This window comes from Lepisma saccharinum, chromosome 7 (genome assembly GCF_977018435.1).
Source record: "Lepisma saccharinum chromosome 7, izLepSacc3.1, whole genome shotgun sequence".
Taxonomy (NCBI): domain Eukaryota; kingdom Metazoa; phylum Arthropoda; class Insecta; order Zygentoma; family Lepismatidae; genus Lepisma; species Lepisma saccharinum.
Window position 1 is genome coordinate 44,188,537 of NC_139235.1, and position 27,008 is coordinate 44,215,544.

The 27,008-nt window shown below is 36.2% G+C and overlaps 1 protein-coding gene across 2 annotated transcripts in view; it reads right to left on the reverse strand.

The window, feature by feature from the left end:
* Positions 1–394: 394 nt before the first annotated feature.
* LOC145989832 (pecanex-like protein 4) overlaps positions 395–27,008 on the reverse strand; it is a 131,984-nt gene continuing 105,370 nt past the window's right edge. For both annotated transcript variants that reach the window (XM_083125230.1, XM_083125231.1), the window contains exons 11-14: positions 20,752–20,887; positions 17,635–17,833; positions 10,187–10,336; positions 395–2,812 (exon numbers count right to left, since the gene is read on the reverse strand). In XM_083125230.1, coding sequence (XP_082981356.1) covers positions 2,672–2,812; positions 10,187–10,336; positions 17,635–17,833; positions 20,752–20,887 — 626 coding nt within the window. In that variant the 3' untranslated portion in view covers positions 395–2,671. The remainder of the gene's footprint in view (positions 2,813–10,186; positions 10,337–17,634; positions 17,834–20,751; positions 20,888–27,008) is intronic.

A 27,008-nucleotide genomic window follows, 5' to 3' on the forward strand; every position in this document is an offset into this window, starting at 1 on the left:
ACAACAGCAAACAGTATCGCCAATGATGTGTAAAGATACAGAAGGTAACATCATCTCAGAAAAAGCACTAGTCCTAAATAGATGGAAGGAATACTTTAAAAAGATTCTTAATAATAATGTAACAACAAGTATGCAGGCACCAATAGAACAGAATGACAATAATCAACAAGAACTACATCCTCCATCGTGGAACGAAATAACACACATAATACAAAATCTAAAAACAAATAAAGCTGCCGGATCAGACAACATCCCTCCAGAATTAATTAAAAATGGAGGAAGAACATTGAAACAGAAGTTGCACAAACTGATATTAAGTGTATGGAATGATGAAAAGTTACCAACTCAATGGAATGAAGGTATAGTGTGCCCAATTTTCAAAAAGGGAGAACAATTACTACACCAAAATGAAAAATGTCTTAAATATAGGTGGACCAGTAACAGCAAGTTTCGTGGCTAATTCTATATCTGGTACAATGAAAGAGAATGAAAATGTTTTAAACTTGGTTGAAAGTGGATGTGATAGTACAAATACTAATGTAAGCACAAGAGAACGATTTGTCTGGGAATATTAATAGTGCTGTTGCTACCCTCCTAAGGACAAGAGGTACAGTTTGCTACATGAAGCACAAAGAGCCAAATGAGATGTAGATCTATGAAGCCTGGTGTCTGACGTTATGGAAGTATTACTTTTAACCCTGTGTTGGTCGTGCATGGTTTCTAATTCCGGGTGAGTGGTTTTAATTTCATTATTTATCAATGATTGATTTGTTAACATCCTCCTTCTGTCTAGCTGAGTTTCTACCCTCCCTCTTTTACACCACGATTTTCTTTTCAGTGTTTGTAAGATCTTCGAGCCGCTAGGGAGGGTTCATTGAAGCCCCTTGCTGTCTGAGTCCATGAGCGACTATAGGCATACTGAAAATATGGTCTGCCGTTCCGTGCCCTACTAATGAAGAATGCGTTTTTATAATTTTATAGAATTTCAATTTTTATAGTTTTATAGAATCTCAATTGTTCAAAGAAAAGATTTAATAGTAATAACTGAAGATTCGGCAATTTAGACCATTAATGTAGCATATTTTAAAAACCTGGTCTCTGGCAGCGTGCACGACCATCGGCGTAATTTTTAACAAGCGACTCACAAAGCGTTAAAAGTACTCTAGGAACATGTTACTTAACATAACTGCACAAACCACATGAATGGAACATTTATTCTGTTTAAGATCAGAATGTTGGATAATGTTCCCATTTGCTGAAAACATGAATTTATAGAGGGAGTGGTTTCATTCTCCATACGTGGGAGTCCAAACACAGGGGTTCTTTTTAATATATTTTATCAATCAACATATAGAGCTGCTTTAACTGTAACATGAGGAGAAATTGGAGGCCTTTCAATATTCATTTACTAAATGTTGAATACTCATTCAATATTAATTCATTTACCTACTGTTTTCAGCTGGCCCCTGTGGCAGAGTGGTTAGCACATAGTGTTACGATGCCAGGGCAGGGGTCCCAGGTTCGAATCCTGGCCTGGGCATGGATATTTGTGAGTCTCCATTCATCAATTTCATCATATCATCACTCATATCCATCTTCGCAAATTAGCCAAAAGTGGCACAAAAAGTGAAGTAAAATAAAGCAAATCAAATCACAAAAACCTACTGTTTTCACATTAGTTTTCTACAACATAATAATATTTGCTTTTTTTTTTTTTTATTTATTTGAGAAATCCTGAATATTAGACTTTTGTGGAAATATATGCCTATGTAAGTAGTGACCATCAACACAAGTGTGCATGTGGCATAAAGATGAGTCAAGAAGCAAAATAGGACTACAAATGGAAGAAAGATAGGAAGTAGGTTAGGTGACAATTCCCTCCTTGTTGCTGGTAGTTGAAATTTCAATTGTAGTAATGTTGGTTGAGTAAAAGGCGAATCATAATAAACAACCAAAAGAATACAAACAAAATACTGATCTGAAATCTACAGCATACTTTCGAGAATGTTCTAACATACTTTCTTTCCTTTCATGTTTGGACTTTTTCATTCAAGCTAGGCACATCTTCTAAATTGAAAATTGGCAACAACCACCACACATTTACTTTCTGGACACACACTACTTGCTAAACTAATGACCAGAAACATTTATTTTCCTATTTTTTATATATAAAAGTGTTAAAACTATCTACACAACTTCCTTGCACATTTCAATACTGTTACAAAGTTGAACAATAAGCACAAAAATATATAAGTTCTAACATATGATACAAGTTCAAAACATATGCACTCATAAATTGACTTCCCATCTATTAACGCACAACAAAACATAGAGTAACATCAAAAATATGCAGCTACTTTGATATACCTTTTCCATACAGTAACAATTACAAACAGAAGTAAATAGAAAAATAATTCCCTGTATCTACTCAGCGAATATATTCTAAAAATATATATAATACAATAGTCTTGTTTAAGTTATAACAAAATAGTGTTAATAGATTCATACATGCACTCAGAAGTGATAATATACTGAAAAATCACAATACGAGGAAAAAATTCCAATGTAAGCTTGCTGTAAAAAATGGTATAAATAAAGATGATATTGATACAAATAACTAAGCCAATTACAATTTGTGCTGATTGTTTTTGTCTTCCAGTTTCTTCCTACTTTACGATGTCTTTTTCAGAGGATCACATGCTTTTTCAAAGAAATTATGACTCATTCGAATCGGTTGTGACGAATAAATAGGGTACCCCAGTGGTGGGTCAGATGCTTGAACTGTTAAATTTCGCAGAGCAGCACGGTGTGCCTAAGAAAATACAAATTTCAGTCATAATTCAGGTTTTAATTGGGACACTGGTAATTTTAAATCAGATCTGCAGAATTTGTGATATCAGTCTTGGTACTTTATTGGTATGACAAAAATTTCATATGAGTCCACTTCCAACACATCCTAACCCAAACTAACCTATGTTCAAAATGTTTTAAAAGTCCTGCAGGATTCTAAAAAGCTACAACTTTAAAGTAATAGGTTTACTAAAACGAAATGTTGTTTGTTTTCTACAGAGAAAAAAATAAAATTTTGTTCTGTCCAAGTTTTTGAATGACGTGTGTGAAGGCGATTCCAAGATGGCATAAATGCAGGAAAAACCACAGTGTGTGTTATGGCTTGCCGAGTTAAAATCTTGTGTTTTGGTGCGGAGAAGGTTCCAAACAACATTTGGAAAAACACCTCCAGTGGAGACAAGTATCCAGAGATGGTATGAAAAGTTTAAGGCTACGGGAAGCGTAGCAGATTTGCCACGTAGTGAGAGGCCAAGAACGAGTGACGATGTGGTGGATGGAGTGCAGGAGAGCATGCAACGGAGACCAATGAAATCTCTTAAAAGAAAATACTTGGTACTGGGAGAGGCGAGGTCGACATTACACAGTACCTTACGCAAGACAATGAAAGCCAGGCCCTACAAGTTGAGATTTATGCTCTATCTGATAGAAGAGGACTGTGACATGAGGAAGGAATTTTGTGAATTAATGTTAACCAGATTGGTGAAGCCCTTCAGTCTCTCATTCTCTTCTCTCATTAAACCACGTTCCATGTTTTGGGAAAAGTGAATAGACACAATTGCCGAATTTGGGGGTTGATAATCTGGATGAGTTCAACACACATAAGCAGGATAACCCAAGGTCAAAATGTGGTCAGTAGTTACCACGGACCACCTCACTGGCCCATTCTTCTTCTCTTCGAGGAGGACACAGTGAATGGCACCAGCTACCTGAACATGTTACAGACAGTCCTTGGCCCGGAACTTCAATGAGGTCCACTTCCTGCAAGATGCCCCCCCCCCCCCACCACCACACACACACACACTCTTTGCCCTTGAAGTTTGCGAGTTTCTTGATGGTCAATCTGGGGAGAGATGGATTGGCTGCAGAGAAACCCCACCTTGGCCCACAAGGTCACCAGACACCTTGCAATTACTGACTGTAGGGACATGTCAAGACCCAGGTGTATGCACAGAAACCGACAGATCTTGACGACCTGAAGTTCAAGACACACAATGTGGTTCACAACATTCCGGACGAGCACCATCAGAATGCAATTCTCGGATTCAAACAAAGATTGCAATAGGGTCATTCCACATCAAATCAACGCAAAAAACTAAGATTTTGACACCCACCAACTCCGATTTCGATGAAATTTGGTATACACCTTTCCTTTATGGTTGAAAGAACCCACCTAAATTTTTTTCACTCTATCTCAAACGGTTTTCATTTTACAGCACTTTGAAATGTCATTAAATCAGTGTTGTCTGTCACTCTTGAGACCCTCGACACAAGGTACCCTTCCTTACATTTTATTTCTATTCTCCTTAACCAATCATCAGATCTCTTTGAAATTTTACACAAAGTTCAATGAAATAATGAGGATTTCAGAAAAAAAATACATCAGCACTGAAAAATTTTTTACAAATGCCTATAAAAATACTAATAATGGATTTGTAATCTAATTTTTGTGGTGGGAAAAGTAGGTTACGAAAATCTGAATTTTCATCATGTGGGTATGATGGAAACAAAAACTTTTGGTGTTGAAAATCATTGCAAAGACATGCTCTTTCTCCACAAAAAATAAAATTTTTGGTTTTTTTATTCCTTCTAACGAAAATTTTACGATTTTTGGAAATTGCCTAAAATTTCAGGGTCAATCTGTACCAAATGGTCCAGCACTGGTCGCTCGACCATTTTTAAAAATTTTCATTTGTTTGTCATTGTAACCCCTGTACAAGGGTAGTTCAAAACAGGCATAATTTTTCTAAAACTAGACTTGGTTTGAAAATGGCGGCCATTTTTGTTTCATGACTTGCAACATTTTTGCCCTATGCAGACAGTTGCAATAATTACGAAAACTCAGCTGAAAAAAAAATATACAAATCTGGGGTAAAAAACATTGTTTTCAATACATTTCAGGCTACATTTTATGTTCCGTATCTTTTTTTACTACATTTAATGCAAATGGCTGAAATTTAGGGTCAAAACTGACTGATATTCAATTTTGAAGGGAAATCAATGTATAGGATTTTTTTTTAGTAGGTAAGCAATGAAACATCAGAGCTATAATTTTATTTAGAGGAAACATGTACATTTAAATTCAGATTTTCGTAACCTACTTTTGCCACCACAAAAATTAGACTACAAATCCATTATTAGTATTTTTATAGGCATTTGTAAAAATTTTTGAGTGCTGATGTACTTTTTTCTGAAATCTTCATTATTTCATTGAACTTTGTGTAAAATTTCAAAGAAATCTGATGATTGGTTAAGGAGAAAATAAATAAAATGTAAGAAATGGGTATCTTGTGTCGAGGGTCTCAAGAGTGACAGACAACACTGATTTAATGACATTTCAAAGTGCTGTGAAATGAAAACCGTTTCACATAGGGTGAAAAAATTTTAGGTGGGTTATTTCAACCATAAAATAAAGGTGTATACCAAATTTCATCGAAATCGGAGTTGGTGGGTGTCCTGACCTCGTTGAAATGGCGTGGAATGACCCAATAGTGTTTGGATGTGAATGGTGCCCAGCTGGAGCTCTGGCGATGAATCAAACAACATCGAACATTAATTTTAAAAGTTTCCTCTGTGTAACAAACAATATTTTGTTGTAATAAACCTATTACTTAAAAAGTTATAGCTTTTTAGAATCCTGCAGGACTTTTAAAAAAACACTGTATATTTTAATATTTTATTAAGCTATTGAAAACTAAATTAACATTGAATTTTCCCATTTCTTTTGTGGAATGGAATTTAAGAAATATCTTACAAAAACATTATCTTTAATAATGTTTAACCAATTACCTTTAATATCACCATCATTTACAGGGGAGAGTCAATAATTACTTTTGCTGTAATTTTCTTTAAGTGGCCATACTGTATTCTGCATGAACATGTCAATAGACTGTACATTTGTTGTTTTAGTGAACATTTGACCTACATTACTCATTTTATTTTCTTGTTGTTGTAGTGCAAACATAGCTGTGCCACTCTCCATTGACACCCATGTTGCAGAGTGGTTTGGATCCATTTTAACTGTAGGTTCATACTTGATTAGCCTTTCTGAGCATAAAACAGACTTCAACCAACTTCAATATCCAATCACACCAAAGAAGAGCAGTGAGCAGTGACTCATTTATTATGGAATGAATATGTACCAGGAACCAAAATCTACCGAAGGCTTGCACCATAATATGAGGAAAGTGAAGTATGTTCAAATGGATTGAGAAGTTCAAAAATAGTCGGACAAAATGTTAAGCACGAAGGAGAAGCAGGATGCCCATTCACGTCCACTTCTGACCACAACTATGAGCAAGTCCGTGCCATAATTCACACAATTTAACAAGTGATCACGGCTATGTTAACCTTGCAACAACAATAAAAGAAAATAAGTGATGAAAATTAAATATGCACCAAAGGAAAAACAAATGCACACTCTACTGACATCATGGACATGCAGAAAGCAGTACAGCCAACATAAAGAAAATTGCAGCGAAATTATGGACACAGTAAGTTGTTCAAGATATATCCAAATGGTTTTCAAGGTGTACTGACATCATGAAATGCCATGTCGCCATCACCAGTTGCATTCTATTGGACCACCAGCATTGTGGACTATTGTCCTACACCAGTTTCTCCATTGTAGCAAACTACATTGGAGGCCGTGCATGGAAATGCTATCCCATTCCTTCCTCTCTGCAGGCTTTCCAAAGACCGGGGAGGATGAGTGAATGGCGATGTTTCAGATGTCGTTTTAAGAGTCCGAAAGCACAGTAATCCATAAGACTGGCATCAGGGCTTTTCACCGGAAAAACCTGAAATGGAATAACATGGATCCCTGTTTCCTGCTCCATCTCCTGATAAAAGCAGTGGAATGTTCGGGCAGTGTGGGTTGTCCATGTGAATGTGCACCTGTTGAGTGTCCTCTCCGTACAAACAAGAGATGTCTGTTGAGAAGAGGGAGGCCATAATGGATGACTAAAAGTAGGCAGCATTCACCTTCATATTTCTGTCCACCTTATGTATCAGCAACTTTCCTGCATAACCGAATACAGTGACAACTATGAAGTCCCCTTGCCATTGGTGTTGCAGTATGTAATCGACCCAATGTGACCACTGCCAGTGAGGTAAATGTACGCTTCATCCATTGTAACCACAATCCTCCATTTCGACCCTGCCAGGTGTCTATCATCAGGGTGGCCACTCTAGGACCATGATAAAATTCAAGTACAATTCACAGTTTTCAAAGCGAACTTTCCAAAAATTCAAGGGTAAAAGCACATGTTTTCTCTATTACAACCTCACATATTACCACCACTCCTCCCCCCACCCACAAATATATTAACAATATAAAGGATCTGTGTGATTCAAATGCATATAAAAACCTAATTCAATTGTATTGAACGGTTTTTCATCTTCTGAAAGGGAGGTGTCATCTGGAGTGCCCCAAGGTTCCAACTTAGGCCCATACTTGTATTTATTATTTGTAAACGATGTGCCTCTAAAACTGCCAAAAGCTAAGGTCTTAATGTACGCAGATGACACAAAGTTGTACCACCAGATTCGGTCAGCAGACGACTGCATAAAACTGCAAGACAATTTGAACAATTTTGCCGAGTGGTGCACACAAACAGGAATGGTCCTGAACGTAGATAAGTGCACGATTGTATCTTTTAGTAATAAGAAAAGAATGTCTCTTACGACTATAGTATAGACAATAAAATAGTTCAACGAACAAACAATGTTATAGATTTAGGCGTTAGTTTTACTTCTGATTTAACACTTAATTCGCCCGATGTTAGAATATTGCAGTTCAATCTGGAATCCTCAGCATAAGACGTGAGAGGACGCATGGGAAAAGGTGCAAATGCAAATGGTCAAATGGTTGTTTTAAAAGCAATATTGAATATCATAACATAAATTATGTAACTTTATGTAGCCATTTTGGTATCAATACTTTGAAAGAAAGAAGAGATTTTAATGATCTAATGTTTTTACGTAAATTAGTAAGACAAGATTGGCTATGTTCTGAGCTGTTAGAGAGAATAAACTTCTATGTAACATCTTTTACAGTGAGGAACAGGACATCTTTCTACACACCTTTCTCAAGGTTAAACATACACAACAACTCTCCAATAGTAAGAGTTCAGGAATCGTTATTCTTGGTGCACGATTTGGACACATTTTTCAATTCATGTAATGCTATAAGGTGCAAAATTCTGTAAAACATTATATTTTATCGGATTTGTTTGTAAAGAAGTTTTAACTATATTTATATGTTGTCACACTATCATAAATTTTAACATTATTTTATGTATTAATATTAACATACATTATTTTATGTATTAATATTAACATTATTGTTAACATTTGTGTGTATTATTAAAATTATCTTTGTGTACATTATGTTCAGAATAATGGGATGTCTGTCCTGTGATGGACTCACAGGATTCAGACTCAAAATACATCTTCAAACACAAGTCACAAATGTTATGGGATATACTAATCTACGAAAAACTGTTAATTGTACAAGAATTTTAAACTCAAATTTAACTTCAATATATCATATCTTCCATTTGTCTGATTGCTCTGCAAAGACACTAACAAAGTAAACAGTGAGAGAATTCTTTTTTTCCCCCTGCAGCTTTCTTTTCCTTTGTTGATAAAAATAAAAGCTAAACTATAAAAACTTGCCTCAGGACATTATAAATACGTATAAATTCAAATAGGATTTGGATCAACAAAAGTTGCAATTATTCACATCTACGGAGAAAAATTCACGCAAAATTCCCTGAGTCAATACTTCACACATAATTCCCAGATTTCAAGGAATTCCCAGTGAGTAGAGTTTTCTCTTGAGTTTTTAGAGTTGATTCTGAGTTTGGCACTGTGGCACGGGAACACAACAGGTGATACTTTCACTGGTGTCCTCTTACGGGTGCATTTGTGGGCGAATGTTTACAAACGGGCCCCTGTTGTGTGCACTGGGACACTATCTTTTTTACAATGATTTTTCCCGATGATCTAACCATTCTCCCAACGTTGTTTTACTATTCAGTTACACAAGAAATGTGCATGGAAAAGGGCTATGACGTACCCTTCCCAACAATGGTTCACTTTTGGTGCCATTTGACAGCGACGCACACAACACTCCGGCACCAGCTCAGCTCCAGCTCAATTCCAAAGTCGTTCGGATATATCTCAAACAACCTTCTGTAATTATTGACTCTCCCTTGTACATTGCCAATTCCTCCCTAAAAGTGGCAATGAATTGGACCACTGCATTTTTTATTTTTCTGTGGTCTCTTTCAAATTGAAAAACTCCACAGTCTGACTGCATTATCACTCAATTATATGATGATTAAAAATGTGTAATCAAACATTTCTCACTTGAACATCATAAGTAAATTAAAAACTATAAGACAGCTTTCAGACTGAAGTGACAAGAGTCACGTAGAAATGAACTTTCACAAATATATACCGTATATCTCTGAATGCAAGACGACTTTGAATCCAAGACGACCTCCCATTTTTCAACAAGGGATTAGAGTAAAACTATTTTCAAAACTTACAAATGACCTTATCACAAGTAACTGAAGGAGACACTTGCTCAACACTATGATCCATTACATATGGCTAATATCGTAAAATAAAGTCAAGACAGCGTATACATACCACATTTGTATAGTACGGTATATCACACTTTACTATGAAGTTTAAAAGTGGAATCTACAACGTCTCACAACAATGCTCAAAGCGCATGCGAACGTTCAAGACTAAAGCGGTAGGCATGGCAGAGGGTAGATTTAGAGTTACGTTGCGAAAGCAAGATGACCCCATACTTCTGAGCACAAAATTGCGGCAAAAAAACTTGTCTTGGATTCAGAAATATACGGTTCAATCTTTCATACCAAAGAAGCACATGTCACTTGTGTGTCACTCGAATTGGGCTATTTTCAGTGTGCTGATAGTGATTCTGCATGCACACTGCATGCTTTTTTGAAGACTGGCAGTGCCCATGTCATTTGTCACTTCGGTGTAAAAGCCACATGTCGCTTGCTGTATGTCACTTGTTACTTCAGTCTGAAAACTGCCTGAAAGCTTCAAATACATAACATGAAGCATCATCACTTACCTGGATGCTGTATCTCTCTTCATCATCATTAGTCAGGTACAGTAGTTCAAGAGCAAGTGAAGCCCAAAGGCCCTGAACCACTTCACTGTTTAGCCTTCCAACTTGAAGGGTCACTTCTCTCAATGTCAGGAGATGGCTTCTGTATTCTCCCTTCAAGAAAATTAATACATGATTAAAATATAAATACAAATACAATTTATACATGGATGACAGAGAACCAAGAAAAAACAAAAAATAAATCATTTACATGAGGGTTGTTAAAAAATAAAGTGGGACTTGAGGATAAAAGGCACAGTTTCCTTCATGAAGTGCAAGGAGCTGAACAAGAGAGAGATCTATGCAGCCTAGTGTCAGATAGAAGCTAGGGTTTTACATTGAAGCCTATGGAAGTATTGCTTCTCTATTTACTCTCGAAGAATATTATACAATATTACGCGAACGGAAAGAAGAAAGGTCAAAGAAAATAATGTTGGGCCAGAAATGACAAAATGAGACACTGAATAGTGCAAATGTCAAGATAAAAGAAGGAGTGTTCTCATTCATCATAAGAAATGTATTGACTTTTAAACACATTTGTTAATTGTATTTAATATGAAGTATATCAACTTACGGAGATGTTTGCAACTAGAAATACAAATCTAGAATACTTCGAAGGCACTATTCAATATTTGAGTGCATTTTGACAGAACTGAAATAAGTGGGCGCTTTATAAAAAAATGTACCTCTATGGTATTAAATTGCTTCAACCTTTTTTGATGTTGTTTAAGTCAAATTAACTTGGCAAGACAATTTCATTCTGTGGTGAATTTATCATTGCCAATGTGCAACAGTAAATTTATTTATATATATATATATATATATATATATATATATATATATATATATATACGCCCGACCCTGTGGCCGAGTGGTTAGCACATCGCGCTGCGACGCCAAGGGTCCCGGGTTCGAATCCTGGTCGGGCTTGGTTGTTTGTGAATGTCCATTCATCAATTTCATCATTTCATCACTCATCCTCATCTTTGCAAATTAGCCAAGAGGCACAAAACGCGAAGTAAAATAAACTAAATCAAAAATCAAAAATATATATATATATATATATATTTATATATATATGGATGCTTAAATACAGTAATTATCTTCTTCTTCTTCCATGTACTATTCTCTCGAGTTTCTTACACCTAGCTTCTGTAAGTCCTTTTGTAAGCATCAGCTCCATTAATTGATTTTCTAATTTTGTATTATTTTGTATTCTCCAGATTTCATTTGGTTCCTGTACCAGTCCATACATTTTCCTTACAATTTGTCTTTCAAAAATTCTGCATCGATTCTCGTCTCTTTCACTGATATTCCATGTTTCAGATGAATATGTGACTACTGGTCTTATGAGTGATTTATATATTTTCATTTCAATATTTTTGTTTTATAATTTTGATCTCAAGAGTTGTGCATTTTTGCATAGTATGTTCCATTTCCTTTTCTTATATTCTCATCAATAACATTCTGCATTACATTATTCTCATAAAATGAAGAGCCTAGGTAGGTAAACTTTTGAACTATTTGAAAAAAAGTAGGTTCCAATTTCTAGCATTTGTTTGTGCAATAACAGTAACATCATCTTCAAATGCCAAAATTTCAATTCACTTAAAGGCTGTGTCCCTTCCTAGGTCTAATTTCCTGATTATTGATTTGAAAATTAAATTGAATAATTGGATCTACCTTGGCATACACCTCATGTAACCTCCATTGGATCTGTGACAAGATTTTCTATTATTATTTTTGCCTGTGTAAATTGCATGGTAATTTTTGCAAGTGTAAAAGGTTTATTTGCAACACCAAGTGTCTAGCTAGTCTTTCAAGTAATTTACTTCTCTTTACCATATCAAATGCTGTGTTTATAATATATGAAGAGTGTGAAAAGTACTATGTTATAATCATAGGATTTTTCAATTATTTGTCATAAGTGAATATGCTGTCTGTTGTCGGGTGCAATTAATGCTAAGATATAGAAATCAATGTAAGTGAATATGCTGTCTGTTGTCGGGTGTAATTAATACTAAGATATACAAATCAATGTGGCACTGAAAGCATCTATGGTCATTAAAAACTATTCACTGGATACACTACCCAGTCATATCATAAATTCTGTTACAAAGTTTAGATAGGGATGGCAACACTGGTTGGCAAGGCAACCCCGCAATGTTGGATCAAACAACAACCAGTATCATTGTGTGTTTGGCTGTGGTAGCGGAAAGGTAAATTTCACTGCGAGTCGAATGGAGTAGGGTGTATACGAGAACAGTGTGGCAGTAATCGCACTGCACAAAGTTGGCAAATCACAATCTGACATTTTCAACACCCTGAAAAAGCTTAATATCAGCAGGATGTTTGTGCATCAGACCATCAACAGATACTGTGACACAGGGACAATTGAGGACCACCCCAGCGTGAGGAGCCAGAAGCTCATGAAAGCAGTGGGGGCGCGGATTCGACGGAATCCTGTCAGGAAACAAGCAGTGAGGCTAGAGAGCTGAACATTTCGAAAATGTCAATGTCACATGTGATCCAAACTGACCTAGGAATCTGCGCTTATCGGCGAAGTACTGGTCACTTCCTCACTCCACAGCTTAAGGTCCAGAGGGAGCGGAAAACAAAATAAGACTCCTTCAGCGTTATGCAAATGGTGGCCACAGGAGGATCCTTTTCACGGACGAAAAAATCTTCACGATTGAAGTGTCTTACAATCGTCAAAACGACCGTGTTTATGCCTCGCTCGTGAAAACATGCCACGGATCCTTAGAGGCCATCATCCCGCCTCAGTGATGGTTTGGTGGGGGGTTTCATACGATGGCACAATTGACCTCCACTTCTGTGAACATGGTGTGAAAACATCTGCAAAAGTGTACCAAGCGACAGTGTTGGAGCCACTTGTGAAATTGTTGACCCGCACCATGTTCAACAATAGCCGTGGAGCTTCCAGCAGGACTCAGCACTGACCCACAAGGCAAAGACCACACAGGAGTGGCTTCAGAAGAATGTGCCTCATTTCATTGCTCCGGCTGATTGGCCCTCCAGCAGCCCCGACCTCAGCCCATTGGACTACAGGTTGTGGTCCGTTTTGGAGGGCATGGTCTGTAGGAAGAAGCATCCAAACCTTGCGAGTTTCAAGCATTCTCTTGTGAAGGCAGTGGCGGATTTTCCCCTTGAGACCGTGCATGCTGCGACCAATGACTGGCCTCAGAGACTTCGGGCCTGTGTGAAGGCCAGAGGTGGCCATTTTGAACAGTGATTGGTGTTCTGTGTTGGCAAGACCTGTACCTTTGTAACATCCAAATATTAATACAATAGCTTGAGCACTGTGCCTGTAGTTCTTTATTAACTTTGTAACAGAATTTATGATATGACTAGGTATGTAATATGTCAGCATTTGATCCAATTAGGCGGCAGTATAATATCCATAAAAGGAATTGCACATTGACAATAATTCCATTGCTTAACTTTAAAGATTTGGTTTTCATATTACAAGAAAACACTGGGCTTCAAGTAAAGGGAATGTTGCTCAGCTACAAATTAAATCCTGGAAGTATCAGATTACTGACACAAAGTACAAATAATTAAAATACGACGCAACAAACTATTTTCTTGCATTCTACAATTGGCAAGTAGTAATAGAGAGTCTTCTTTGAATATACTGTTACTACAACAGTTAGATATTATTAAGTTTGTAAAATCTTCTTATTTATTATGTTTTTATTTCGTGACAATAACATTGTATCTTTGAACATGTTGGAAATTGTGCATATAAAGGTTTGACTACATGAGAATTTAGTGTTGAATGCATGCAACACACTCTTATTACATGACATTTTTATTTTTGTTATATGAACATGGCCACTACCATGACTGTATATGTATTAATTCTCTGAAATTGTTCTACAGGATGGACCAAAAGTCGCAATACATAGGAACAACAAATATGTTGTAATAAAGCAATGTATTCATATAATATGCTCTACGTGGTTACCATTGGTTTCCAATACGTTTCTCCCACTCTTGATGGACACGCATTAGAAAAGACGACGTTAATAAATAAATAAATATGGAAACTTAAAAACAACATTTTATTTGCCTATGTATTGCGACTTTTGGTCCACCCTGTATATTAGCATGCAATGTTAGTTGGACATTATCCATTGTCTAGTGCTCTTTCTAACACTACATTTCGAGGAGGCATCTCTTCTTTTGTCTTCAGATGAAGAAAATGTATTTTCTTGTTGGTGGTGCCAGTAGAAGCACAAGAACATAGAAACAGTACAATTAACATGACATGCTACTTTATATGTACATAAAGAATGGGAGTTGTATTCAGCTATTCAAATATACTACAATTTCAAAAGCTACTTTAGTGTTATTAGTATTATTAATAAGGTTTCAGTTAAATAATAATAATATAATTTTAAACAATATTAATCTTAGATTTTTATGTATATTAATTCTAAAGTACCTAAAAATAATTCTCACATTATATACAGGGAGGGCTAAAAAGATGTTACCACTTATATGGCAATTTGAAGGGAGGATGAGTTATATGTTTATATGACTTGCAAGTGATTATTGGAGACATGTTATCTGGAAACTGTAGTTGATATGTAATTGATATGCATTATTTGCTGTTATTATAGGTTTGAACGTGTAGGTTGCAGGTACGTATAATTGCATATGCATGTGTGCATCGAGAATGGTGGCATCCAGGTTGAAGGTGTTTACTGAATGAACGGAACTGAACTGAACTGCTCTGCATCCTTGAGATATACTTTATACCATTTACATACCTACATACATACACATATGTAAATTACAGTGAAAATAAATACCTAAAAATATATTAACCATAACCTCGACACGTCCATTTCAGTAGTAACATCTTTTTGGCCCTTCCTGTATAATACATACTAATCAGACTTTTATTTTCTAATCATACATTATCTACAACATGTGTCAACATATAGATGTTTTCATGAGATTACAAAGAGAAATGCACACCAGAAATTGAAGAAGCCATATTTTTCTGTAATAAAAATAATTACGGTACCGTATTCTCGCGTCTATAAGCCGCACTTTTTTCCCCCGAAAAGTGGACCAAAAAATGGGTTGCGGCTTATACATGCAAATGATAAGAAAAGCATGTGCGGCTTATACACACGAATGAGAAAACATTTGTGGCTTATACACGTGAATGAATGAAAGTGCAGCTACTGCTAGGATACTAAAATACGTATGTTGATTTGTTATCATCTTTATCACTTAACGGATTCGTTAACAGCAAATCCAACAACAATGCATCTGTAGTAGGCTTTGCAACAATATGATATCTTATCTTTAAACCTATTTTTTTGCAACAATATGATATCTTATATTTGAACACGAATCATCCTTACTGTCGTATTGATCTGGAAACCATTCAGTAAAGTGAAGTTGTTAAAGAAGGTTGTGGGCCTGAGGTCAAGATTGGTACTGTCAAAGGGAGGATGTCTGGCAGAAGAATCAGCTACGATGCGCATTTTAAACTTCAAGCGATACGATATGCTGAAGGAAACGGCAACAGATCTGCAGCGCAATATTATGATGTGGACGAGTCTAACATTCGTCGATGAAGAAATCAGATGGAACAACTTGCTGCAACAAGTGGCAAGAGAAAGACATTTCGTGGAAAAGGAGCCAAATTTCCACAGGTAGAAGAAGTTTTGTCCTCTGTAAATGAGAGAAGAAGTTTCGTTCGTTTAAAGCTGCGTTCCGGCGTCTGTATAATGACTGGATTAGTGCAGGAAACCACGAGCTTACAGCAACAAGAAAGATCAAACATCCGACTGTCAAGCAAGTGTGTGAATGGATTCTGGCAGCATGGGAAACTGTAAAGTCTGAGACAATTGTGAAGTGTTTTCTGAAGTACGGCATATCCAATGCCCTAGATGGTACCCAAGATGTAATGTTGTGGGATGATGATGCTAGTGATGAAAATGACAATACCTCTTGTGCAGAAAATATTTCAACGAGTCGCAGCAACGATAGTGAATAAGGGCTTTGAGGACTCAAACTGAATGATACTGTATTAATATGTAGATCATTGGGCTAAAATAAAGGTTAAAAACTTTTAAAATACTTACTTGAAATTGGCTACCTAAAAAGAAAAAGTCAATCGTGCGGCTTATACATGAGGTGCGGCTTATACACGAGAAATTTTATTTTCCTGAAATGTAAGGCCAAAAAAGGGGGTGCGGCTTATACACACGTGCGACTAATAGACGCGAGAATACGGTAATTTCATGGGGAGAAAATGTGAATTTGGGCTAAAGTCATCATATGTTAACTATTCATGTTTCAGAGAATGAAATATGTGGTAGTAAATTAATATATTGAAAGGAATATAATGAGTACTTTCTTTCAGAATATTACCTACAATTAGAAGAAGTTACGTCCGCTGTGCATATCAGCATAGCATTCTACTAAATCATAAATAATTATTTTTAGAATGGTCTTCAACATTGCAGTGCTTGTCCAATCTTCATGTTCTGGACAAGGACACTTTTAGGGAAGGGGGGGTCCAGGAGGTTCAGACCTTCCCCCCCCCCAAAAAAAATTAGTAAGTACTAAGATTAAATAATGAAAATAATTAAATAATAAAATAACTAAAATTAAATAATGAAAATATACATACTTGCTGTTTGTTCGAGGCTTATTTATTTCCACCGAACTTATTAGAAGGCAAGGATTATGGATTATATTGGGATCATATGGCTTTGAATGACAGTACCAAAGAAGATTTATGTACGATTAATTACTACTTATAATAATATACATAAAATATTACCAGGAACTTTACTTTTTGTCAGTATCTATTATTATTTTTTTATATCCAAATATTCAATCCTTTATCTATTTGACATTAATTTCCTTGCCAGGGCAGTTGTTTTCTTTCTTTACTTATTTTGCCGATCTTAACTATACGAATACATGCAGTTATATTATCCTTATACCATCTTTTACCTATTCATGTAATAAAGTGTAATATTAATTAACTTGAATATTTTAATTAATACTATTTCAATTAATTTAATATAATTATAATTATTTGAATTTAAACAGTATTATTATTTTATTATTATTATTGTTAAAATCATCATCATCATTATTATTATTATTTTCAGATACTTCGTTCAGATCCCCCTCCTGCCTCAAAATATATTTCTAGATACGTGCCTGGTTCTGGATTATTTTATTATGAAATTTATGCAAAGTGATTACTAAACCAATGGGAAGGGTTTGGACCATTAACATCCCAATTAAGTACAGCCCTTTATCCAACACTTACACTGAGAACAACAATATTCCTCTAGTAAATGATAACATAAAGCAAAGGAAGATGGGAGAATTTCACATCAGCTTCTTACCATTGTGCTGCCTGGAATGCCAACAAATCCAAGAGAAAATAGGTTAGGTGTCTCCTTCAATACGGCCTCATTCCACCCAGGATCGTCTTCACTCCCAATGAACCAGTTGTGATCGTAATCATGCATGTATTCTTCAAGTTCCTGAGTAGTTGTGATCTCTCCCAGTAAGGCCTGATCTATTGCCAATTTCACCCCACACCTATGCAAAAAAAAAAAAAAAAAAAAAAAAAAAACGACATTTCAAATGTTACATAATGTAAAAATGTTTCTTTCTGCTTCTGCTTCAATAGACCTATTGGTTTACATTACGAGTGGAGCAACATGAAATTTTAAATGATAATAATAAAGTACAAATATAAAAGTTCCTTAGCGTATATTCACTTTTAGCCCAAATATGCATTTTTGTATGACATTAAATGTGATGCCCCTAGAAAATATAGCTAGCCCCTCTACCTCCCCATTTATTTATTCTGACACCAATACTACAGATACAAATTACATGCAACTGGTGAAACAAATTAATTAACACCATGCAAAGTTTACACGTAAGTACATGAACAAAACACTCAACAAAAGTAACTTCAAATAGTCAAGGACTCTCTTTCAATCAATCACTTTCTCAAAACAGTAATGTAAAATACTTTCTGTTCAAGCCCAAAGTTATTTCTTCCATTGGTGAGTCACTTGTTTGTGAAATCAACTGGTAATATGAAACCTTCGGCTAAATCCTTAAACAAACACAGTTTCTTGTGAAGTTTGATGTAATCATGTTTTTCACACAAATCTATTGAAAAGGCCTGTAGTATGGAAGCAAATTTCCAAATTGATGACTTTTGGTATCATCGGAAAGCTACCATCGACATTACCAGTGTTTCAAAGGCAACAGAACCTGTTGCGGTAACACTATACTGATTGCAGGCCCAACTGGCGGCTAACCTATTTTTTGCTACATACCTCTATCTGTCCATCTACTCTTCTTCCTCTTGGTTGTATCATCTTCAGGGGTGTGTGGCTCAATGAGTGTCAACAACCTTAGTTTCAAAGTAGGGGTAACATCGTTCTCCCGTTACAACATTGCCAAGCTATGTCTGATTTTGTCAGTTGTTTTTATTAACTTGTTTGTACAATGTTTGGGTGTCTTGTGTACTATTTTTCCATGCTTTGTGTACTATTGTAAAACTTTTATCCAGTAATGGTCAGTAGCGTAGTGTCCTAGAACGCCCATACGCCCGGCGTTCCCCGATTTAAAATTTTAAAAATGCGTAAATGCTGTAAATATAAAGTAAAACGTGACTAATTATATACATGTTTGAGCATTATGGCATTATAAAAGCTATTTTTCACGATCCGTCTACAACGCTCCACTAACAGCTCTCCTTGTAGCATGTCTTTGCTTGCCGGACGCCGGCTAGGTTTAGCGTACAGGACCATGCCTGCCTATAGGCAGAGAGGAGGGAAAGCTTGTGGCTTGGATCTCTACAGCACGGGCGAAATGCTCTCACCATACGCTGGCGTACAGAGCACCTGATTGGTTCTAGGGGCCATGTGACATTTCCTGCCTTCCGATTCAAGGTGCTGTACTTCTGATGCAGACCACAGAAGTAGAATTCTCGTGCTGTGTGATGCTACAATACGCAATATTGACTGACGTATCTTTAATGACCACTGCATTGTGTACTTTATCGCAAGAACAGTGAAGTATATTAAAAAATAAAAGAACAAAAAAGTTTTTGTCAAACAAGTTGATAAAGTCCTCGTGGTAGAAGTTCTGCCTGTGGCTGCTATACCACCTAACCCACGAAACTATTTATTTAAAAAAATATTTTTTCATTAGTATCTAACTGCCTAATATTGCGCCAGTGGAAATGTTTAGCATTCATTTCAAAACTCTTAACATTGTATGATCTCTTGACAAAATTATTTTAAAATGTTTATCAGCATTCTCAAGATACAATAAACAGTGGTCTGAAACTCTGAATTACTACTAATAGGCACTGTAACGTCAGTAGAGGGTACGATTGTTGGATCATCCACCCACCTTCGTGTCAGAGTGTTTTGCACAGCGCGCTAAGATGCCAGAGGTTTCCGGTTCGAATCCCGGCCTACGCATGTTTGTTCTTTGTGAGTGTCTCTTCATGAACTTCATCAATATCATCACTCATATTCATATTTGCGATTAGCCAAAAGTGGTAGAAAGCGAAGTAAAATAAACCAAACCAATCAATAGTTGTATCATCCACAACAATGAAGTCTACTGTTGTTCTAGAGGCGCTTGTGATTCAGGTAGGTTTTTTTAATTACTTGCGTCATGCCGAAAGGTTTCCTTGATTATAAAATACTGTTTTGCTACACATGTGTTACGTGTGGAGCAAAATACTCTGAATGGTGTACGGTGTTTCTGACTTGAGCAATCTAGTTAAAAATGGTATAAAACACCAGTGCTCCAAGCATTTATTGCACACTGAGGTATCTTATTTTCTAGATAAAACAAGCATGGATCATGTTTTATCGGAACCCGGCTGACTTAATGTAATAAACACAATGAGATTGTGATTTTAGATAGACAATACATATGTCGGCTAATTCCATAAGTAATCTCTTAAGCAAATAAAAAAGGTCCCCCCTTCCTTCGAACTTGGCGTTCCCATCCGAAATGCTCATGCTACGCCACTGGTAATGGTGCTGATCAACTATATCTCACGTTTTACTGCATGTTTAGCAACATGCTCTGTATCAGACGCTCATTTGTTTGTCCCGCCAACATCTTTCGGTGCCTTGTGACTCGAAAATGTCCGATGTCAGCCGAAGATAACTTAACTGATTGCCGATTCGTTGTTTCCCAGCCGCCAGTTGGAAATGCGATCAGTATAACAAGAGGTAATTCCACACATGTAAAACCACAGAAGGCAAAACCAGGGCTGGTTCAGTAGCTTAGTTGGTACAGCAAAGGGACAGTATGTTACAGTCCCAAGTCCTAGAAGCCTGCATTTTCCGCTCAAACTTCTATGTAGAATTGACATAATTGAGCAAAATTCTGCCCCAAGATATGGGTCATTTATTACACTCTTTATCAAAATAAGTGAACGAAACACACACACAAAACTAAGCATGCCTTACCTGTAAGCTTTGAGCACAAGCTGAAGTAACTCTTTTTCTCCCATGAGCCACTCAGAATGCAGTGACCATGGAATATCACCATGGAACAGTTTGTGAACATGGCTTGGTCCCAGGCTTTCAACACCATAATCTGCATCTAAAAAGAAAAGAAAATGCCTTATCTGTATTAATGTCTTCATGAAGTGGGTCATAATAAAATAACATGCTGTACACTGACAATATATTTCTTGGAAGTATTGAAGAATTATGCATTACAAAGGTATACCAAACAAATGCCAATGCAATCTCTTTTCAGTTGTTATTTTCTCCTAGTGCCATTTCAACCTGGAACTAACCAGAACCTATTGATTTAAATCCAAAAGGAAAAAAAACCTTCTATGCAAGCAAGCAGTATAAGAGTACACACACATGAATAACAATGTAATCCTCAATTTCATAAATAATTGTACTTATGTTTGTACAATTTGTACTTTACACTCACTCACTTGCTTACTCACTCACGCACACAGGCACATCCGCCCGCTCACAAATTGAAAAAAGTATACAACAATTAGGGTGCAGATTAACAGGTACTAAAATAGTCAAGCAAATAGGCAACAAAAAAACAACTCAAAAAGGTGGTTTGAAATAAAAAGGGCCAAAAACAGGCACTGCAAATAAGCTTATTTTTAATTTTCTTAGTTCCAAATATAATGACTTCAATTTTTTGTATTCTATTGTATTTTTCTTATTTTTGTGTTGCTTCTGTCCAATTGCAACAATAATTATGAAGAATGGTGGTTAGATGTAACATGAAAGGACACTCACAAACCAAGGTTATCTTCTAAAGGGTACAGAGAAGAGAGTTAAACGTTGTGGGAGGAATACTAGGAATAAGCAGGAAGTATCACAAAAGGGATTTTAAGTAAGGTTCAGGCACGGCTCTTGGATAATTTTCCTGGGGTTCACTGATGTAATATGAAACCAGAGGTATGCCCACGATTTTCAAAAAGGGGGGGGGGGGGGTTACGAATACATTTTTTACTAGCCAGCCATCATTTTGACATATTACATATTCAGTTTCCGCAAATAAGACTTTCTCTGCCAAACAAGTAGGATAGGGGCTTGTCCAGAATGTCTTTATGTGGGAGTATGATGTTTTATAATAGGAATATAAGAATAAATTAAGTGCAGAAATGACAATAAATTTGTGCCTTTATGGAAAATTTCGGGCTGCAGGGGAAAATGATTGATTGACTTGTTTTATTTTACTTCACTTCTTGTGCAACATTTGGCTAATTTGCAAAGATGGGGATGAGTGAAGATATGATGAAATTGATGAATGGACACTCGCAAACATCCATGCCCCAGCAGGACCCCTGGCGTAGTAGCACGATGTGCTAACCACTCTGCCATGGGGGCCGACTTGCATGGGAAAAGAATGAAAAACTGTTTCGAAGGTATTGGGGATGTATTTATGAATCACTGGCCTAAATTATTTCATACAGCCCAATTATAATGAATAACATATCAATTGTAAGCTATACCTAGAATTTAAAAAAGACTCGTCAGAAGCACTTTAGGTAGTTCTTTTTAAACAGAAGAAATGATATTCCCAGTTTATATTGTATATTTCGCAATTCCGAAACCTCAAAAACGTGCCTCCTTTACCTACCCAAATACATTTTAAACACTTTATTTTGCTTTCCTCAACTTTTTGGTGTTATTGTTAAAACGAAAACTTCACGTCCCTAATTATTAGTCTTGAAACAACAATGAAACAAATTTAAAGGAATAAAAGAAGCAAATAGGCAAAAATCCACACACTAATAATAATGTGAAGGTGGTGATGTGATTGAGAATACTAGGTTTGTTTTCCTTTTATATATATATAGCAGTAGTATGTCGAACACATGTTGGAAGTGAAAGAGTGGTTCTGGACTACAAATGAGTGTTGAGTGGACTTTCTTTGCAACACAGTGAGTACTGCAACTTTTTCACATTTATTTTCTCTTGACTTTTCTTGTTTTAGTTAGTTTGTTCCATCACTTAATAATGAGAACACAAATGTTACTGTTCTCCCATCTTTATTCTCCCTCTTAATATTTACACAAAATCTGAACTTCCTCACCAGAATCCATAACCAAAATTGCATCAATTTTGTCTACAATGTACACACTCCTCTGCAAGAAAACTCTTGTCTCTTAACTCCTTGAGATATGAATATGGCCTTATGGACTGTTGAAAAAAAATATGCATGACAATTAATATGGACCTCCATGATGAGGTACTTTATTTATATTTATTCCTAGTTTCAGATACAGCACTCGTAATGGCCAATTTTCACTGAAAATTGTAATAGATAACAAACAAAAACAAGTCAAGAGAGTTTTAGGTAAAAACAAGAAAGGGTAAATAAAAAAACATGACACGACATAAACAGGAAAAATAACAAAAGACCTACAGATTTAGTTGACGATCAGTACTTTGTTACAGAACTGGAGCAGCCTGTGGAACGAGAGTGCTGTATAAGCGAAAGCCTAGTGGTAGAGTTGTAGAACAGTTGGGCATTTCGAGTCCATCAAGAGGGCACTCTGAAATTGAATTCTGCAAGTAGACATTCGGATCTTAATTTTTCATTGATGATTTTATAGACAAAATTCATGTTAGCCAAATCACGTTGGGACTGCAGTAGCTGAATGTTCAAAGTTGTCTGAAGATGCCGTAGAGAAGGAATTCTATGACAAACAATGGCAGTAAAGAAGCTAAGGACAGAATCCATGTTAGAAAGATTAGTATTGGAAGCCTTGGCCCAGACTGGAGAGCTGTATTCAAGAATCGGAGAAATGAGTGATTTGAAAAATCGGCAAAGAGAAGATGAAGTATCAACTTCAGTGAATCTGTAAAGGAGGCCAAGAGGCGCATTTAGAATATCTTTTATGTCTCATAAATCTGCTGGAATGTATAGTTACTGGTCCTACCTGAACAAATCCTAGTTATTGCTCAACTCTCCAGAGCATGTCTACAATGGGTGAACAAGCTGTCTCAGGAGGAGAAAGAATACTAAATACTATTTTTTAAAATTGGGTAGTAAAACTATAAAACTACTGTATAGTGTCTACTATAGAATTTCGGTATCCAAGTGTTCACTAATATAAAGCAGCAAATGTAGTGTATTTAAGAATCAAACTTTTAGATTCGTTAAATTACCACTATATGACAGAAATAACCTGTATTATGTATATCTTGTTCCTCAAAATAGATACAATTACAGTATTTTAATAATTATATGACATGATATCTACGGTAAATCTGATTTGTAAGTAATTCTCAGTTATACACATTATTTTCTCTTCACATTGACATATGTATAACTCAGGTTTAACTGTATATACTAGTCTGTACATTAGTGCAATATTCTTCCATTCTTGTTATTATTTTTATGAAAAACAACGTGTAATTCATGTCATGGTTTTGTGAAGTAAATGTCTAAATGCCCAGCTCCTTTTCAAAGGCAAAACCCATTGTAATTACCTAGTTACATATATTTATTAAGGACGTGAATGAGCTATTCACGAAACATTCAAGGAAAACCTGCAATTTTGTATTAGATCAGAAGAATTTTGATTATCAGTAGGCCAATTAGTAATTTTTGTACTTTATCAGTATCAGCCAATAAAAAAACTAATTCAAAAATTAAATGATATCTTTGTGCACATAATTAAGGCCTAAGATTCTTGTGCAAGTTTTCATGGTGTATTAATTACAGTGCACAAAATGATTTTAAAACAAATCATATACCTAGTAGAAATTGTAGCTTTCCGGCAAGGTGATTCAAATAAGTGTTCCGAGGTATTAGCATCCAGTGTTTCAAATGTGTACATTGATCTCAAGGAATTAATGATTCCTTGATGATGAGAGCAATGTATGTGCTCTAATGTTGGATGCAGGCCCGTAGCCAGGATTTTATTTCAGAGAAGGGGGGGGGGGGGGCTCATCCCTTATCAGAACAAGCTTCCCTAGAAATATTTGTAGAGGGGGGCAGGCCACTAATAAAACTTGATTAGTAGAAATAATAATGACAATAATAATTATTACCATGGTTATAATTGTCATTTTACAATTATAATTATTATAAGTTATTAAAGATAAACCAATTTTAATTCCAAATTTAGCGTTCTTCTTATTCTTATTATTATTATATAAATGGAGAGACTTTGGTACTCAGTCCACCCTGTAAGTGAATATAAAACACTGTTGTCCATTATTTATCTTACAGTTTGTACAGTTAGTGTACTGAAATTCATAGTTATTGTATTTTGTTATTAACTTTTACACATTCCATTAAAAAAAAACATTAAAAGTTAGGGCCAAATTTTACTCATAAAGTTTATATTCCATGACCTCTCACAAAAAAAAAAAAAACTATACATTTTGAGAGCTGTGGATCCATTTACTCTTTGGATTAAATGGTAGAAAATAAAAATATAACCTAGTTCCTCTGTTAAACACTAAACTTTTTTTGAGTTAATGTTTATTCCTGCTAAGGAAGTAAAATTAATTAATGCTACATACTATTTAAATTAGATATTTGTGGGATTTTGGGGGTGCTTCAGTTCCCTTAGCCTGTCCCCTGGCTACGTGCCTGGTTGGATGTTAATACCAATTTAACCTGGCTGGTAATTCAAGAACACTTGTATACAGTCTTGCCATCAAAAATGTCACAACTTCGGAAAGTGGCTTCTCACCTGGTGTTAAAAGTCAACAACTTCCCCTGGCAAGAAGTCATTGCTAGTTGAGCTACCGACGTGAGAGAACATTTGTGTTTAGCTTCCATGATGGAATGGGGCAAGTATGAAAACCATGTGGCTGTTTGAGCACTACATAAGTTAGAGAAGTCAGCTGGTAAAATTTTCAAGACCCTCCAGAAGCTTCGAATCTCAAAGAGGTTCATGTATCATACTATCCAGTGTTTCATTGACAGTGGAGCAGGGAATGAGAGGCCCAGGGAGGAACAGCCATGCACCATAAGGACTGTGCAACTAGTGAATCATGTGCAAAAAATGTGTACAGAATCAATCAGGAATCGTCGGTGAACTGAACATTTCCAAAATGTTCACATCTCGTGTGTTATGAACTGACCTAGGGCTGAAAGCTTACAAAAGACGTGCACGTCACATTCTCCCAGCTGAGTTAAAGCATCAGAGGGCAATGAAAGCAAAGTGCCTACTGGAGCATTATGCAGAAAATGGGCACAGGAATTTTGTTCGCCACTGAAAAAAAAATGTTTGCTGGCGAGGTGGTTTTCTACTTGCAAACTGACAAAATCACAAAAGCTACTGTGAGAGTATGAAGATTCCATGAGTACAGAGGGCTCACCACTCTGCTTCAATCACTGCACGATGGGGAAAGTTATGATAGCATCACTGAGCTGCTATTCTGCCAGAAAGGGGTCGAAACATCATCCCAAGTGTATTAGGAGATAGTCCTGGGGCAATAATGAAGGATATCAGCAGCATTGCTTTTCATGGTTAGGAGTGGAGTTTTCAGCAGGATTCTGCACCAGCACATAAGACTAAAAAAAAACCAGCAGTGGCTTGAGACAAATATGTCCAATTTCGTTTCTCGTTCGGATTAGCCATCTGGCAGTCCAGACTTCAACTCTCCAGACTACAAATTGTGGTCTGCGGTTCAAGACATGAAAACAAGACACCCCAGTATTGTCGTCTGGAGCGCTCTCTTGGAAAGGCAGTGGCAGATTTTCCTCTCCATACAGTATGCAATGCAATTGATGAGTGGCCACAGAGACTTAGGGCATATGTCCATGCCAAAGGTGCTCATTTTGAACAATGATTAAGGCTTTGTCATCACAATATAGTTGTGTAACACATATGCATGTAATAATACAATATCTTAAAGTATTTTTGTTATTTCATTCAAAACCTTGTGACAGTAATTATGGTAAGACTGGGTATGTAGAGAATGAATCTGCAATGCAATATACAGAGTGATTCAAAAGTCCCAGGACACCTTTCTTTCCAACTTCACTTGGGTACATTGGGGTAAGGGGTCCATGTGTGAGGGTGCTTCCGGGACATAGTCACCATCTTGAAGAACGCCATATTGAACCGAGGTCAAATTTCTCAAATGACAAGGGGGTTATGTGGTGTATCAAAACACATTAGAATTTTACAAGAAATGCAATGCCGTAACGGTACAAAAATTATTGACACTGAAAGATAGCAACTGCATCCTGCGTACGCTTCGCTGTGATCAAA